Source organism: Epinephelus lanceolatus, chromosome 18 (genome assembly GCF_041903045.1).
Source record: "Epinephelus lanceolatus isolate andai-2023 chromosome 18, ASM4190304v1, whole genome shotgun sequence".
Lineage (NCBI taxonomy): Eukaryota > Metazoa > Chordata > Actinopteri > Perciformes > Serranidae > Epinephelus > Epinephelus lanceolatus.
Genome location: NC_135751.1, coordinates 33,305,724 through 33,321,826, shown reverse-complemented (window position 1 = coordinate 33,321,826; position 16,103 = coordinate 33,305,724). Strand labels below are relative to the sequence as shown.

General features: G+C 40.9%; 1 protein-coding gene across 1 annotated transcript; it reads right to left on the bottom strand.

Moving 5' to 3' along the window:
- Window positions 1–1,055: 1,055 nt before the first annotated feature.
- nubp1 (nucleotide binding protein 1 (MinD homolog, E. coli)) lies at window positions 1,056–15,056 on the bottom strand. Its single transcript, XM_033643831.2, has 10 exons — window positions 14,941–15,056; window positions 12,454–12,558; window positions 12,120–12,253; window positions 11,488–11,556; window positions 11,375–11,407; window positions 11,134–11,224; window positions 10,882–11,036; window positions 5,227–5,337; window positions 2,102–2,288; window positions 1,056–1,619 (listed from the first exon to the last, which is right to left on the bottom strand). Exons 1-10 carry the CDS (start codon window positions 14,969–14,971, stop codon window positions 1,567–1,569), a joined length of 969 nt encoding a protein of 322 aa, XP_033499722.1. The 5' UTR covers window positions 14,972–15,056; the 3' UTR covers window positions 1,056–1,566.
- Window positions 15,057–16,103: the final 1,047 nt, after the last annotated feature.

The following is a 16,103-nucleotide window of genomic DNA, read 5'->3' as shown; positions in this document are numbered from 1 at the left end:
AGAGTGCCCAGCTGTTACAGAATAAGTATATATCTTCAGTGTTAACCCATGGGCTTGTCACCTAGAACCACATACAGCAGAACCTGTGCACTGCTGACAGAATTGACCCTTCGCTAAATCCCGCCCCCGGACGCACACTGACCAATCATAACATAGCATCAGGTCTGCTCAGACCAGGGTCTAACACAGCTGTGGTCCATTGACTCTAATGCAATCATTTCAGATTTCCTTCATTGTCAGGCTGGTTTTGTGGATTTGGAGCTAAATGTTGTGTCTGGGGCACGTCATGTATTAATGATACTCGTTACCTGGAGAGGTTGGAAAAAGATATACGTTTCTTCCCTGTTCCAAAACCAAAATCAAACCCTGAAAAGTGTAGGGTTAGCCAGCTAGCTACTGAAGATATAGCCTACTGAATGTATACACATGCTGCTTTTGCTTTTTAATGATTATAACAGTGAAACAAAGACCGACCCTGCTGTACAGGAACCAGTGAAGGAAAGCAGGGAAACTTTGCTGATATTCACCACACTGTGTCATCGCACTGTGTGCAGATGAACGTTGTTTGGCTTCCCCCAGAGATCCCTGCCCATCTGGCGGTGGATGTCCGGGTGCTGGCAGCAGCACGGGGTGAAGCCAAACACAGTTCATCTGCACACACTGCGATGCCACACAGCTGGTTCAATATCAGCAAAGTTTCCCTTTATATTCATTGTCTTGTGTGGCGATCAGCAGTGATGTGGTAGTTCACTTTTACACTGTGATCTGTAGCCTATAGTTCGGCTTTAGCTTCCAACTATCTTTGTCTTTTTAACCTGTTGTTGCTGCTGAATCAGTTTGACATCCTGGATATATCCTTCAAACACAGACTCTAGATCCCTCTGTCTGCTTCTCTCTGGAATCACTCTTTCATTTCTCCAAAAATATGATAATATTTCTTCAGGAAGTGCAGTTAGTTACAGTGTGGGCTCCATGCTTACTGCGACAGCTTGTCTGACCATCACAAAGGTGCGGGGCTTAGCAAAAGGTCAATTGAGAAACAGCACAACACATTGTTGGGTTTTGGTCTTTTTATGGAATTTGTAAGACAATAACATAAATAAGAATAATATCTCCAGCTTTATCCTTTAAGATAAACATTTCAAAAAGCCTTATATCAATATATTGATTTTTCCTCAGAGATTTAAAAGTGTATTTTATCTCAGCGTAAGTATAAAATGTCATATACAAAGTATCTCCAGAGTGGTAGTTTGAATTTATATGCTATTTATTTTTTAGATGCAAGCATTCGTGTTTAAAATTAGGACCTAGTGCTTTTTGTTTTTGATAAGCCCACCCATCATTACAACATTTTTTCTCTTTATTTCCGATTTTTTTTTATCCCCAATACTTCACCAAAGTGGTTTGCAAGCTGCTGCCTGTCAAGACTGATTATCATGTTGAGATCATTCTGGGAGGCCATTAGCTTTGTGTGTGTTTCTTATTCACTAGTTCATTATTGCTACCACACTCTTATCATGTGATCTCTCTCAGTGTTCTGGTCCAACATGGCCGCCATCAGTGGGTTCAGGCGGCGCTCTGCTCCTCTGTCACACGGTTGGAACAGTAGTCCTTTATACCTGGAGGAGGAGAGAGCAGAGGAGGAAGACAATGATGAGCTTGATGAGGATTCCCAAGAACGCAAAGAAATACAACTCTGTGTTTTAACGTCTTTGTGTGTTTTTGCTTTTCATGAACTGCCTGCTAACGACTGTGAATCATCTGTGACACAAACCACATTTAACTATTCAACTTTAATCTCATGCTTTAAGTACAGTTATTGAATTTTGATCTCGCCTTCTTCCCCTTTAGTCGACTGCTTCCCATTTGTGAAGTGATCACTTCTTCTTTCGTTACATTTAATCGGGAATTGGGATGTTAAGCAAATCATCTAGTCATCAAAAACAACAAGGGACTTCACTGGAAGTCATTTTTGTGTCTAACTTCCTTTCTCTAGAATGTAACAAAATGTACGATATGATGTGAAAGGTGACGAAACTGACATCGGAGATGCTCGTGTATATGCGTGTGTGGTGGGTATGTATTCCTGTAAAACACTTACTCTGCACAATACTCTGGTAGACTTGAGCAGCAGGAGAGTCAGGCACTACATTTAGGAAAGACCTGCCCTCGTCGCAGCTTCGTGCTATCCTGGGGTCCAGAGGTACCTTTCCTAACAGGGGCAGATTTAGATCTGCACACATCCGCTCGGCGCCCCCGGTGGTGGGAGGGAAGATCTGTGACGTGTTCTACAACAGAGAGGACAAAGAAAAATCAATGTTTGCACTTCAGATTCTGTGGAACCTAAGTTACATAGGAACTTTTCAACATTTGGCATGTCTGTGGGACACATGGGACACAACATAAAGCATTAACAGCTAATTTTTAGTTCACAAACTGAAGCTGTTTGCTACTTCAAAAGGCCTTTTCTCAGATCTTTTCAAGATGTACACCAGCATTATTTTCACTACGACAAAACATTCTTTGACAACCTTTTTTTCACGGCAACAACAAAGAGTAAAACTAAATAAAAAACCCTTTGAAAACAAGAACTCTGATTAAATGAGCAGCCAAAGTTTGGAAGTGATAACAGTATTCACTGAGGAGATTCAGTCCATTGTGCCACTGAGAGCAGAGGGATAAGACACTGTGGGTGTGTGAACACTGCCTTTTCCTCTAACCTTGGGAGTGACGGGAACTGTAAGTCATATATGTAACTGCTGTAACTGCACAAAACAAAAACTGTGACAGCTGTGACCTCAAAATGCTTCGAAGACATAAAAATAATGCATGACTAAAATCAGATAAACATTTCATTTACAATAACTGGACGAAAGTAACAAACATTTAATGACTAAACTTTGACCGAAACTTATCTAACTTTTTATCGGACTGAGATTAAAACCAAACCAGGTGCCAAAATTAAAAGCCACACGTGCTTGGAGGCAATTTAGCATTTTACTGTCATGAAGTTGGGTTACTCACGAGACAGATTAAAAACTGAGCGGTCAAAATTGAGAAGCTGAGGCTGAGATATCCTGATTTTTAGTCCCTCGAATGAGTCAAGCACCACAAACACTGCATTTGGAAACTAATAGCATCTTTTAAATGCTACATTTAAAGTTTGTAACACAGGCTTTCTGTTGTAAACATGCAGTCTCAAAGCCACATGTGACACTACTTTGATGATGTCACTATTAGGGTTGTGGTGATATACCGGTTTCAAGGAATACCGTGATATAAAAGTTGATGGTTATCATACTGTGTAGATTTTCTTATCTACGATATTGGAGAATGAAGAATCTCCTCTTTATTTTAGTAGGGACTTTCTCCTTATCCGCTATGAGGATCCGAAGGACAGAGGGATGTCATATACTGTAAAGCCCTCTGAGGCAAACTGTGATTTGTGATATTGGGCTTTGTAAATAAAATTGAACTGAACTGAATTGAATTGGATGTTATGTTACATTACATGAAAGTTTATCACTCACTCACTCTCCAGCAACACTCAGAGAGACACAGAGCTGCTCCTCTGTTTAATCTGTCTGTTAATTTAGTCTACAGTGTGACATCAGTCTGTATGTTGCACATGCTACGCTGAATCAGTCTGTGAGCTGACATTACCGCAGCACATGTGCAATGCAGCGCTGCGCTACTAGTTTGTGTGTGAGGTTCGATCGTAGCGTGTCACCGTTCCTCTCGGTAGTTGGAGTCTATTTTGTGACATTGAGCCAGCACCTGGATGCAGGTGACAGATGTGTTTAAGAAAATGCAGCGACAACTCAGACGTTTCATATACAAGACGTATATAACGCAGACAAAGACGGGGTTTTCCCTGGGTTTTTTCAAGACCAAGGTGGCAAAGGCCTGTGGCTGGGGCATCTTGACAGCTGTACTTTTAGAAACCCTGCCCCCCTCTATCAAATATGAAAGGAGGCCCCCACATGCTTGAGCTTTACACTGCTGACTTGTATAATCAGAACAGACATGTCCTGTGATTTTCAGCCTTCTATGATTATATTTCCCCTTTACAGCAGGCACATCCTGACAGCTGAGAATATGACTGTCAGGTATTGTTCCCCCCTCTATTAAATATGAAAGGAGGCTGAAAATCACAGGACATGTCTGTTCCTATGATACAAGTCAGCGGTCCTGAAATGTGTGTTTCTCTTCTATAATACACATTATACATCTTGGAGGCGACGTCTTTCCACATACGGGCTTCCTTCGCCTTTCAAATGGGGCAGAACTCCGTGGGAAACAGTAGGAGAGACACAGTCCAAGTGGGAACCGGGATCTGACACAACAACAGAGGGAGAAGCAGGTCCGTGGAGCTGTGACTTGTTCTAAACTATAAAGGATTTAGGCCTACTTGATACTTTAACACTCGTGTTATAGTTTTGTATCCTGTGGTGCAAACCTTTAAAACCTCTGTAGCTCCAGTGCTGTGTGCAAAAAGTTAACATATCATTTTCATTTACATGTTGTGCAGCTATATATTTTCAAACAGGGGGGAAAAACCCCTGTCTTTGCCTGTCTTATTTTGATCACAGTCTGTTTTTATAAAAGTGCTTGTGACATCTCAAATGTGACTTTGACTTGCAGCTGAAAACATGTAGCCCATTTTGTAGAAAATCCCAAGATATATATAGTGTATCACCAGTCTGCCTGTAAATACTGAGATATGAATTTCTGGCCATATTGCCCAGCCCTATTCTGTACAAAGTCTCTCACCAAGAATATCATCTCAGAGGACAAAAATACCAAGAAGAAAAACACATCAGACATGAAGAAAGCACATAGGTCTTGGTTGATTTTGTGGGTTTCAAAAGTGAGCTGCATGTGGTTGAGAAAACCTGTGCACTGCATGCTCACTCTGCAACTCTCTCAAAGTCTGTGTGTCACAGTGCAAGCTGGTGTTTTGACCTAATCAGACTTCAAGGGAGGCCAGTATTAACTTGTTTTGCTATAACAGATGAAGTGACAACTCTGTGGTCACGTTGGTTTTACCATCTCCATCAACAACTGCTCCTCTTTGTTGTGTGTGTCCTGAGGTCATTTGGCAAAAACTGTCCAAACCTCTGCTTGTATTGCCTTTCATCATATTAGATAGTTACCAGTTTCTTTTGTGTGTGTCTGACTGTGTGTTTGCATCACTGTGTAGGCGCGTGTGCATCTGTCAGTGACCTTGCATGAAGGACAAACGAAGCCACTCATATTCTCCACCACTCCGATGATGGGCAGTTTCACCTTCTTGCAGAACCTGATCTCCTTTCGCACATCCTGCAGCGATACCTCCTAGACAGCGAGAAACAGAAATAGAAAGAAAGAAAGAAAGAAAGAAAGAGAAAGGCAAAGCAAGAGAGGAAGGAGAGAGACAAGATGAGGACAACAGAGACGGGGAGGAGACGAAAACACTGGTAAACAGAGCGAACATTGCTTTCCCTTCCCTCACAAGTCGTTCCCTTGAGAGAAGCAGTTAGCCCCGATAAACTGAGCAGCTCTCACGTGGAAATGTGTGGAAATGTTCGAGTGTAAAAAATCCTTCTCTTTGATAAAGAGATCAGCAACTTGTCACTTGACATTAAAGCAGACAGGCTACTTTATTTGGGTAATTCCCACCTCGTGTGTGGTTAGTTTTGGTTAAGTGAGAGCTGAAGGGATGAGGAAGTGACTCTCCTACTGTCTGACCTCACAAGTCCAGGCCTAATTTAAGTATGAGGATGTGTTTACTCAGATCACGTCTTTCACCAAATACAGTAAAACTTGATTGATTTCGGGGCTCTTAAATAATGACACAAGTTCATTGTGACAAACGCTGGACAGGGATAAAAGACTTTACAATCTACTGCAACTAACAGTCTTCACAACTCTGTGGCTTTGGCACAGATTGTGAACCTGAACACAGTGGATTTTTAGCATGTTAACAAGCTAACAGACTTTGATACTAGCTAATCTTTAGCCTCTCATTGATACTGTACATAAACAGTGGGGAACAGCACAGGAATTAAGTGTTTATGTGATTCATTTGCGATCGGCTGTTAACAAAGATCAGGGTCAGAGAGCAGGGACACTGGAGCATCATTTTTACACTGTCTGCATTTAAGACTATATGGGCAAATTTACAGTATGCATGCATACAGTATGATGTGGATACATGTGTATCTGTGAGTCTATATGGTTGCTGTGACATCAGACTTCTTGGTGCCTGTTTCGTAAACACCCCCACACCTTATACTGGTGTGTGTCCTTGACGTCGTTATCTAACCTAAGGCCTGTAAGACGAAGCAGGATTTGGAGGTAGCGAGGTAACTTCAGGGTTAACTCTGGGTTTTCAGTGCTACAAAGCTGGTTCTGTTTTCATCGGGATAAATCACTGTGATAACTTATGCTGCTCCGGGGCAGGTAATGTTCATGGTATCGTATCACAGCCTGTCAACAACCCGACCTCTGACCAATCAGATCACTGAAGAAAAAGTATCCATGGATGAAATTTTGGAATCTCAGGTAGAAAAAAGTAACCTATATATTGTTAGAGGTCAGTGATAATAGGAGGTCAACGAACAGAGAGATCTTTGCAGCACTACACACATAAATTTAGCAGGATTTTAACTTACACAAAGTTTATTTTAGTCCACAGTGATAGTGCTGCTACTTTTACACTCTGATTCCACCACTGCAGCTCTAAATAACAATAACAAAATGATCCACACACTGTTAATTGGCTTCTGTTATTATAAATGCAACACTTCAGTCAGATAGACCTCATCAGTCATTAACGAGGCAACTTTTCCACCCTTTATTTCAGCAGCAGAAACAGTCTGGCATCACCTTAAAGTGTTTCATGTGACATATTCATCATAGTATTTTCAATATTTCTTTTATAACATTACAGAGTATCGTTTACATCCCACGCCAATGACATTTTACTGTCTCGCAGTCACAGACACTTTCAGTACCTTTCACTCATGTGACATGAAGCAGCCTACTTCAATCATGGTACTGATGATGTTGTTCGTAATTAACACCCCTGCATCTTTCACATGAACACACTCGTGGCTGGAGAGGAAAACCCAGAGTTGACTGAACTAGCTGATAACCAGCTTTTTAATACTGGACGGCCAATGTTAGGGTAAGTCAAACCAGATAACAGTAAGAAATCCTGGGTAGTCAGCAGCTAAAGCCTGCCAGTGTTGTGTTCTGTTTATGTGTGTCTGTACAATGAATGCATAGATTTCACACCTTCTATAGCTATTATATAATACACAGTTTTTTTTCTTCCTCCCAACAACTGTTTTGTATTTTATCTACAGTCTGGCTGACATTTCACTACTTTTATTGTGTTGTGTATAAACAAATAACCACTAAACATGCTAGGTTATGGCTTTATATGGTGCCGTGACAGCTTGTGTAGTCACACTGTAGCACTGACTTTTTATGGGTTTATGATACAATAGCATCCTCTGTTGGTTGCCACATGGTAGCTGCAATTTGCAGATGTAAAAATGGTGACAGGGAAACAACAGCTGCAAGTTATTGCTTAAAGGACACACTGGGATTACTTTACTGCCAACAGTTCTCCTGTAACTACAAGACTATACTGTTTAACTGCTATCAAGAATTGTCATACAGCTTCCTCCAGCTTAACCAAGACAGAACAGAAGTCCTTAATTTAGACCCTGAGAGTATTTCAGCCAAAATATGCAGCTAGAGATGAACAGCTACCAATTTCATGACTGGACTGTAAAATTCCCGGTGGATAGTATAACCGTTTCAACCCTGAATTATTATTAATCTCATGTTTGATTACCGCACAACATCGACCAAAGTTAGCAACAGTCTCCCTGACGCAGCTGCAGCATGCAAATTGCTGTTCCCTTGTTGACATAGGGGACGTGCAGCATGCAAACCCAGTGATGCTAATGGCTCCATGTCCTCATTTGCAGTGACACAGTGACTAAGCAAGGATTTCAAAGACAGGCTGTCTTTATGTTGATTAATGCACGTCTGATATGGTTTTCATATGTTGATGTTGGTGCAGGTGTTGGCTATGGTATTGTTTTATTATCTATGCAAACTGAAAGTGCTGCTCATTTTATTTGTTGGTGAAATCATTTCAATAATAGTAATAATAATACATTGGCACTCAAATACGATTTACAAATTCAGGGACAAAACAAAAAACAGACGAGCATCAGAGGTTGGCATTGGCAGAGTGGAGTGTGTCGGTGGGAGTGTGAAGATGGAGGAGCTCAGACAGGTAGGGAGGGGCCTGGTTATTGAGGGCTTTGTAATGTTATGAGGAGGATTTTGAGGTGGATTCTCTGGGGATGGGGAGCCAGTGGAGCTTATGGAGAAGGAGGGTGGTGTAGTCACGGTGTGTGAGAGTGGGTGAGCAGCTGAGCAGCATAGCTCTGGATATACTGGAGCTTATTGAGGGTTTTTGAAGATGAGCGTGTGTATCAGTACTTTCTGGACATGATCAGCACATTTTAACAACAGCATGATAATACTGAGAACAGTAATCATTATTTGAAATCTTGATAGTTTCATCTCCATTGGCTGCAAATGCTAATGGGAGTCTTCTTTGACCAACACCTGCATGTAAAGAACGTGGTCCCGTCTGGTTTATCTTAACTAAGAAACACTGACGAAATCAAAGCTGCATTATCTTTTAAGATCTGGAACAAATCTGTCATGTCTTAGTTTCCTATTGTCTTGATTATTGTAACTCACTGTTCACCACCCTGAGCTGTTCTGTGTCTCACCTTGGTCCAAAATGTGGCTGCTAGACTTCTAACAAATACATGACGGAGGCCACACATAACACCTGTATTGGCTGCTCTACACTGGTTACCCATAGGATGTTGAATGATTTTAGAATTCTTTTGGTCACCTATAAAGCACTACACAGACTGGCCCCACTTTACATTCTTCAATTACTGTGTCCCCTGGCTAAGGTGGGACGACTTAGGTCCCTCAGGCCTTCTGACCAAGGCCTCTGGCTGTCCCGAAATCTTGGCCAAAAAAAAAAAAAAGATCATGCTTTTGCAGCTGTAGCTCTGCAACTGTCATCCCATAGATATTAAAAACACTAAGTCAGAGAATATTCTAAAGAAACTGTTAAAAACTCATTTCTTTTGTAAACACTTTTGCTGTGTCTCAAATTGCGTACTTCTGTACTTAAAATATTTTGAGTGCATAAGTGCATTCACACTGAGAAGTATGGAAAAATGCAGTGCACTGTGAGTACCCGGATGGTGCCCTCAAAACGGTCAAGAAGTTGAGTGTGGAACTATGGACACTTCTCACCCTCAATGGTCGCCATCTTGGCTACGTAGCAGAAGGGGAGGGGCCACTTTTCAAACTGTGCGACCGTGAACGTCGCTGCATTGTAAAAATGTAAGTTATACATGTGTTTTTTTGCACTAAGCACCACTATACTGTTGTCAGGTATAAGCCAGCAGTATGTTTATTGGGTTAATTTAGCAGTCTGTAATGATTTGGTACCGCAAACGATAACGCAAATGCTAATGCTAGTTTGCTAACTAGCTAATTTGCGGTGGTCATTTCCGGTGAGTGCACAACGGCTGTGTTTGGTTTGAGAAAACATTACCCTGTCGACATCGCGCACTATGCCAATAAGTACATAGGGGACATAATATACGACATGGAAGTGTCCTAACGGAAGTATGTGATTTGAGACACACCATTTGTCTCATAATGTGGACTTGACTTCTGTGCAATTTTAATGCCTTTATATTTTTATTCTCTGTACAGTTTTGATGTGTTTTATTTCCTGTTTCTCGGTTTTATTGTTATTTTTCTTTAGTGTTTTTATTGTTCAGCATCTTGTATCTCTATAAATAAACTTTACATACTCACAGTTTTGCAATAACAAAATACATTTAGTGTGAACATAATGCAGACTATCGACATGTTTCATTAATGTCTCAGACATTAATGTCTTTCATATCATGTGTACTGTATCCGTAACACGTTGGCTGTTCCAACATTTTTTGGTCATCTCTACAGTACTGACATGTGGCAAATACAGTGTGGTGAAGTTTAGGCTGAGGAAATTCTTTGGTTAAGAGTAGGAAAACATGTACTCATTTCATTAGACCCACTTTCTCTTAACGTGCCTCATGCACTTAAAACACATTACATTTCCCATCATTGCTCTCCATAACCCCCACAATGGGTGGTGACTTGCTTTATTTAGCTGTAGGTTAAACATGTAGGTGGCTTGCTGTATTTAGCTGTGGGTAAAACCTGTAGGTGGAGAGAGGACTGGTGACGGTCACAGCAGTAATCAAAGTGAGGGGTTTTCCAGGTGAGATAAAATGAGATCCCACTCCTTAGTCAAAGCACTTACAAGTACATTGCATAATGTGGCATTCTCCCGTTGTGCTTGTTGAATATTTAAGACACAGGTTCTTTCTTTAGAAGCATTATAATACTGCAGAGTACATAGGGAGGCAGGGATACCAATTTCCCCCAGCAGCACTGAGAGTGCTGCGTGTTGCAAGGTAGCTGTGGCATGTTGCGTTCTGAGTAAAGGGAGCGTTTCTCTCATTTTCTGTCTGTTAATCACGTCTAGGCTTTCAGTCTTACTATCACTATTACTATTACTCTCTGGAATTACACAAAAATGACCAGCTGAATGAACATCAGGTGGCTGAAAATCATTCTGGGAAATGTTGAAAGTTACCGACTGAAGACCAAGTAGTCAAATCAGGTGGAGTGAAAGTAGACGCAGACAGTATTTGATGTTGGAATTCCCCTTTACAGTTGCTGTAAACGCTGTTAATGTTCAGGTTATGTTTAAGTGTGTGCTACCTGTGGTGTGGTGATGATGACAGCTCCATCCACGTGGGTGGAGCTCAGGTACTGGATGATCGAAAGGTGTTCGTCAGAGGTGCCAGGGGGCGTGTCCACAATGAGGTAATCCAGTTCCCCCCAGTCGACATCCCTCAGAAACTGCTTGATCATCCCTGATTTTAAACAAACGCCACACAGGTTTTAAGTGTGTGACATCTTGAAGAAGTTAGATACATTTTACACACACATACACACACACATACACAATACCGTTCTTCTTGGGTCCTCTCCAGATCACTGCATCATCAGGGCTGCTGAGCAGGAAGCCAATCGACATGACTGCCAGGTTGTCTTCCACATACTGCAACACACACACACACACACACACACACACACAGACACACAGACAAAGACACACACACACACACACACACACACATTTATGATACATGCAACTTCTTAAAGGAATAAAACATTACAAACTACAGCAGCATGGTTTGAACTGACTCACCACAGGAGACCAGCCGGAGCCACTCTGGTGTACCTGTGCACAAGAGAACAGATTAGTGACCTACTCTGAGGTAACAGCTCAACATAAGTGATGTCATATTGCCCACAACTCACCTGTTCTCCCTCTAAACCCATAATACGAGGAATGGATGGACCACAGATATCCACATCCAGCAGGGCAACCTAAAGAGAGAGAAAGGGATCAGAAAAAGTGTAGAGTCTGTGACTGTCTGAAGTGATTTTAAACTACACCTCAGTTTTGTAATCCTGTACAAATGTCTACAGCGACAACTGATGTTGAGGAAGCTGACCATTTTTATTCATTCATTTTAGTTAACCCATTTTTATCTAGGTAAGTCCGGTTGAGATACACAATCTCTTTTCAAGGGAGCCATTATACTGAACTTTACGACCTCGTACCTCTCTTAACTCAAGCCTGCAGTGACCTCTAGTGATCTTAAGTTGACACCAACAGGAAACAGCGACAGAGTTTAGACTAAACCTCAGGTACAGTGAAAACCGCAGCTTCTGAGGGAACAGCAGATGGGTTTGAGAGCGCCCACTAATTCCACATAACACAGGTTTGAACTCGTTTTGACCTTGAAAGAGGAAACTGTCATGCAGTACACCCCTATAGAAAAAATATCATCCAAACGGCCTGGTGGCTTTAAAGGTTTTGGTTTTTGAACAAATGGCTGTTGGCTATGTGGTTTACGCAGTGTAAACCAAAAAAATTAAATGATTACCTCCTTCATGCTGTCACTTGCCAGGGCGTGAGCCAGGTGAGCGCTGAACGTACTCTTCCCCACTCCTCCTTTCCCAGACAGCACGAGGATCTTGTGTTTGACTGTTGACAGCTTCACTCCAATCTCTGCTATGGCTGGAGATGAGACAGGGGGAAGAGATGAAGAATGGAGAAGACTCTCAAATGAGACAGAACAAGAGTTCACTTAAAAATTGGTTATTTTAAAGCTACAAACATCTCCTGGTTCAATTCAAATCATCCTAATAATCTCACATGCATTTACTGAACTGTGTAAATCACATGATAATAATAGGAAGATATAGAAACAGTCTTACCAGGGTCGGGGGCCTTGGTGGCTCCGGAGGCACATATCTTCTGGTTGGGACAGCCCTGACATGACGATGACTTTCCTGCCTGCTCACTTCGTGTGCCCGGGCAGTCTGAAAAATAAAACATAGCCTACCACTTAATAAGGCAGTGTATTGGCAAGAGTTTGATATGATAGGTATCACGGTATCACAGAAGGCAATCCAGTCACTCCAAAAATATAGAAAACTTAATATATTTTGTTATGCCCTGACAAAGACCTGCAGTGGTCAAAACATGTTGGCTCTTTCAATGGTTTAGCCACAACAATAAAGTCTTTTTAAGACTTCCTTCCTTGTTTTCTATATTTTCGGAGTGCCTGGATTGACTTCCTGTGCATCCTGTTGTTTCCCATTCTCTGTGAGCACCCAACACAAGGTTTTGATCTACAGATTACACAGAGCAACCAGTCATCGCTCTCTTTCTGTTACGTATCACATTACAGGGGTTACAATTCAATATACTGCAACTACCAGTGTGGGGCATTTATCAGACCACGCAGGTTCTGGTTGCTGGAGTTAAACTCAAGTCTATGGTTGATCTACACACACCAGCCACTTAATTAGGTACACCTGTTCAACTGCTCGTTAATGCAAATGGATAATCAGCCAATCACAAGGCAGCAACTCAATGCATTGAGGCATTTAGGCATGTAAACATGGTCAAGACGACCTGCTGAAGTTCAAACTGAGCATCAGAATGGGGAACAAAGGTGATTTAAGTGACTCTGAACATGGTTGTTGGGCTGCTCTGATGGTCCGAAACAGAGAAAATTCTCTCTGGGTGAAAAAGCCTTGTTGATGCCAGAGGTCAGAGGAGAATGGCCAGACTGGTTCAAGATGATAGAAAGGCAACATTAACTCAAATAACCACTGGTTACAACCAAGGTCTGCAGAAGACCATCTCTGAAGCAACAACACGTCCAACCTTGAAGCAGATGGGCTACAGCAGCAGAAGACCACACCAGGTGCCGCTCCTGTCAGCTAACAACAGAAAACTGAGGCTACAGTTCACACAGGCTCACCAAAACTGGACAATAGAAGATTGGAAAAACGTTGCCTGGTCTGATGAGTCTGGATTTCTGCTGCCACATTCAGATGGTAGGGTCAGAATTTGGCGTCATGGATCCATCCTGCCTTGTATCAACGGTTCAGGCTGCTGCTGGTGGTGTAATGGTGTGGGGGAGATTTTCTTAGTACCAACTGAGCATGGTTTAAACACCACAGCCTACCTGAGTATTGTTGCTGACCGTGTCCATCCCTTTATGACCACAGTGTACCTATCTTCTGATGGCTACTTCCAGCAGAATAACGCACCATGTCACAAAGCTCACATCATCTCAAACTGGTTTCTTGAACATGACAATGAGTTCACTGTACTCCAATGGCCTCCACAGTCACCAGATCTCAGTCCAATAGAGCACCTTTGGGATGTGGTGGAACGGGAGATTCTCATCATGGATGTGCAGCCGACAAATCTGCAGCAACTGTGTGATGTCATCATGTCAATATGGACCAACATCTCTGAGGAATGTTTCCAGCAGCACCTTGTTGAATCTATGCCAAGAAGACCTAAGGCCATTCTGAAGGCAAAAGGGGGTCCAACCCGGTACTAGTAAGGTGTACCTAATAAAGTGGCAGGTGAGTGCACATATTTTCTAACCTCTTCACCCACACTGCCTGCTGGTGGGACTGTCATTTCAAACTTGGATGAAACAAACAGGACTTTCTTTCATATTCTAGTTGAGATACTTAAGTTTACAAACACACCAACCATGTCAAGGTGAATATATAATAACACTGAAATTAATTACATAGAGAATTAAAAGTAAACTGGATGTTAAGGAGATTAAATGTAACTGGGGTGTAGCATATATCATCTCTGAATGCAACACAGCAGAACAGTATGGTTTAATGTAGTATAATATCTGTAAAAACCAGAAAGTAACTGTTGTTATTTTCCACACTGAGTCTGCAGGTCTGCGTCACAGTGACTCAGCAACATTTCAAGTGGTGTAGCAGCTCATAAAACAAAGATTTCAGCACTGTATATGTAGTCCTGTGTGTTTATTATGTCTCGTTCGTGCTAAATTGAGCAACTTCTGCGATATCGATCCGCTGTCATTTATCAAATGGCTGTCACGTTATAAGAGACAGTTTATTAAGTGCGCCATTGAACCTCACAAGCGATTTCTGTTTAATTTTCTCTCAAAACAACCCAGTAGTGCCAGTTTATATGCAACTGTAATGATATTTTAGCTAACTGAAACCCTGCCTGAGTGTAAAAACCCTGAAAACTAGCAAACAGAAACATTTAACGGTAACGGTAGTGTTGCTATAGCAACAGTGATACGTTTGTTTAAAACCGACAACAGCCTTACAGTTATAACACTATTACATATTACGAAACCATTAATATTGTCTAAAAGTCACAAAAATATTTAGTTAAAAACTCACGCTCATTAGCGTTATCCGGTACGTCTGACATCTTTGCACAAGTGTCCTCACGTTAAAGTCTTCCCCGCTAAAAGGTTCCGGGTACGCACAACATGAAGCTCCGGTCGCGCAGTATACAAAATAAAATAATAAAAAAAATAATAAAATAAAATTAAATGAAAAAATAAATAAAATAAAACGAAATGAAAATAAAATAAAATAAAATAAAACTAAGGCAAGGCAGCTTTATTTGTATAGCACATTTCATACACAATTCAAAGTGCTTTACAGAGCAATAAAATATAAAACATACCGAAAAAGTGAAGAGGAAAAAAAGATATAAAAGGTAGAATTTATTACTAAATGATTTACAATTTAAAAAAAATCACCATCAAAAATAGCAAAAGTGCAGACAAGAGGTGCAGTGATTAATTAAAACTATTTAAAATTAAGTTTTGAAATAAGGTCGCAGTCATTACAGGGTGGAGTAGGCAGTGTAAAAATAAATCTGGGAGGTTATACCAGGTTTGTGCTGCGTGATACCAAAACTGATTCACCACGTTTAAATGAATGAATAAAAATAATTGTAAAAACCCTTATTCATTGCATTGAAGAAACAAGAGGAAGAAAAACAACCTAACAAATGAACAAAACAAAAATAAATAAAGCCTTAATTTGCTAATACAAATAAAGCAATTTATTTCTGAAAAACTTTCATGAATAGTTTTTTGGGTTTTTTTTTAAACTGGTGTTAAGTTGCTTTGACGATACCTCAACAGAATAGGCAGGTTACATAAAAAAGTTAAGCTTTGTAGGAAAAAATAATGTAGTTAAATATTCATTTATTTGCCCTTTCACAAAAGCAGATTTATTTATTTTCTATTTATTTATTTTCCAAAAACAGATAACGACCCAGTCCACCTAAACCAAGCCAAATTTTTTGCTACAATGAAATTCTTCCCAACTTCTTTGGGAACTGCAATAAGCTGAAAGAGTAGCATTCACTATTTCTCAGTGTTGTGTTCAACACAGTTATAATGATTATTAACCTGAATTAGCCGCAGAAGTTGGTTTAAAACCAGGGTGATTACTGGAGTTTAAGATGACTGACTGTGTCCACTAGGTGGTGCTGTTGCTTAAGTTATGCCAGCCAAAGGTTAAAGTCTTATAGACACACTGAGTTG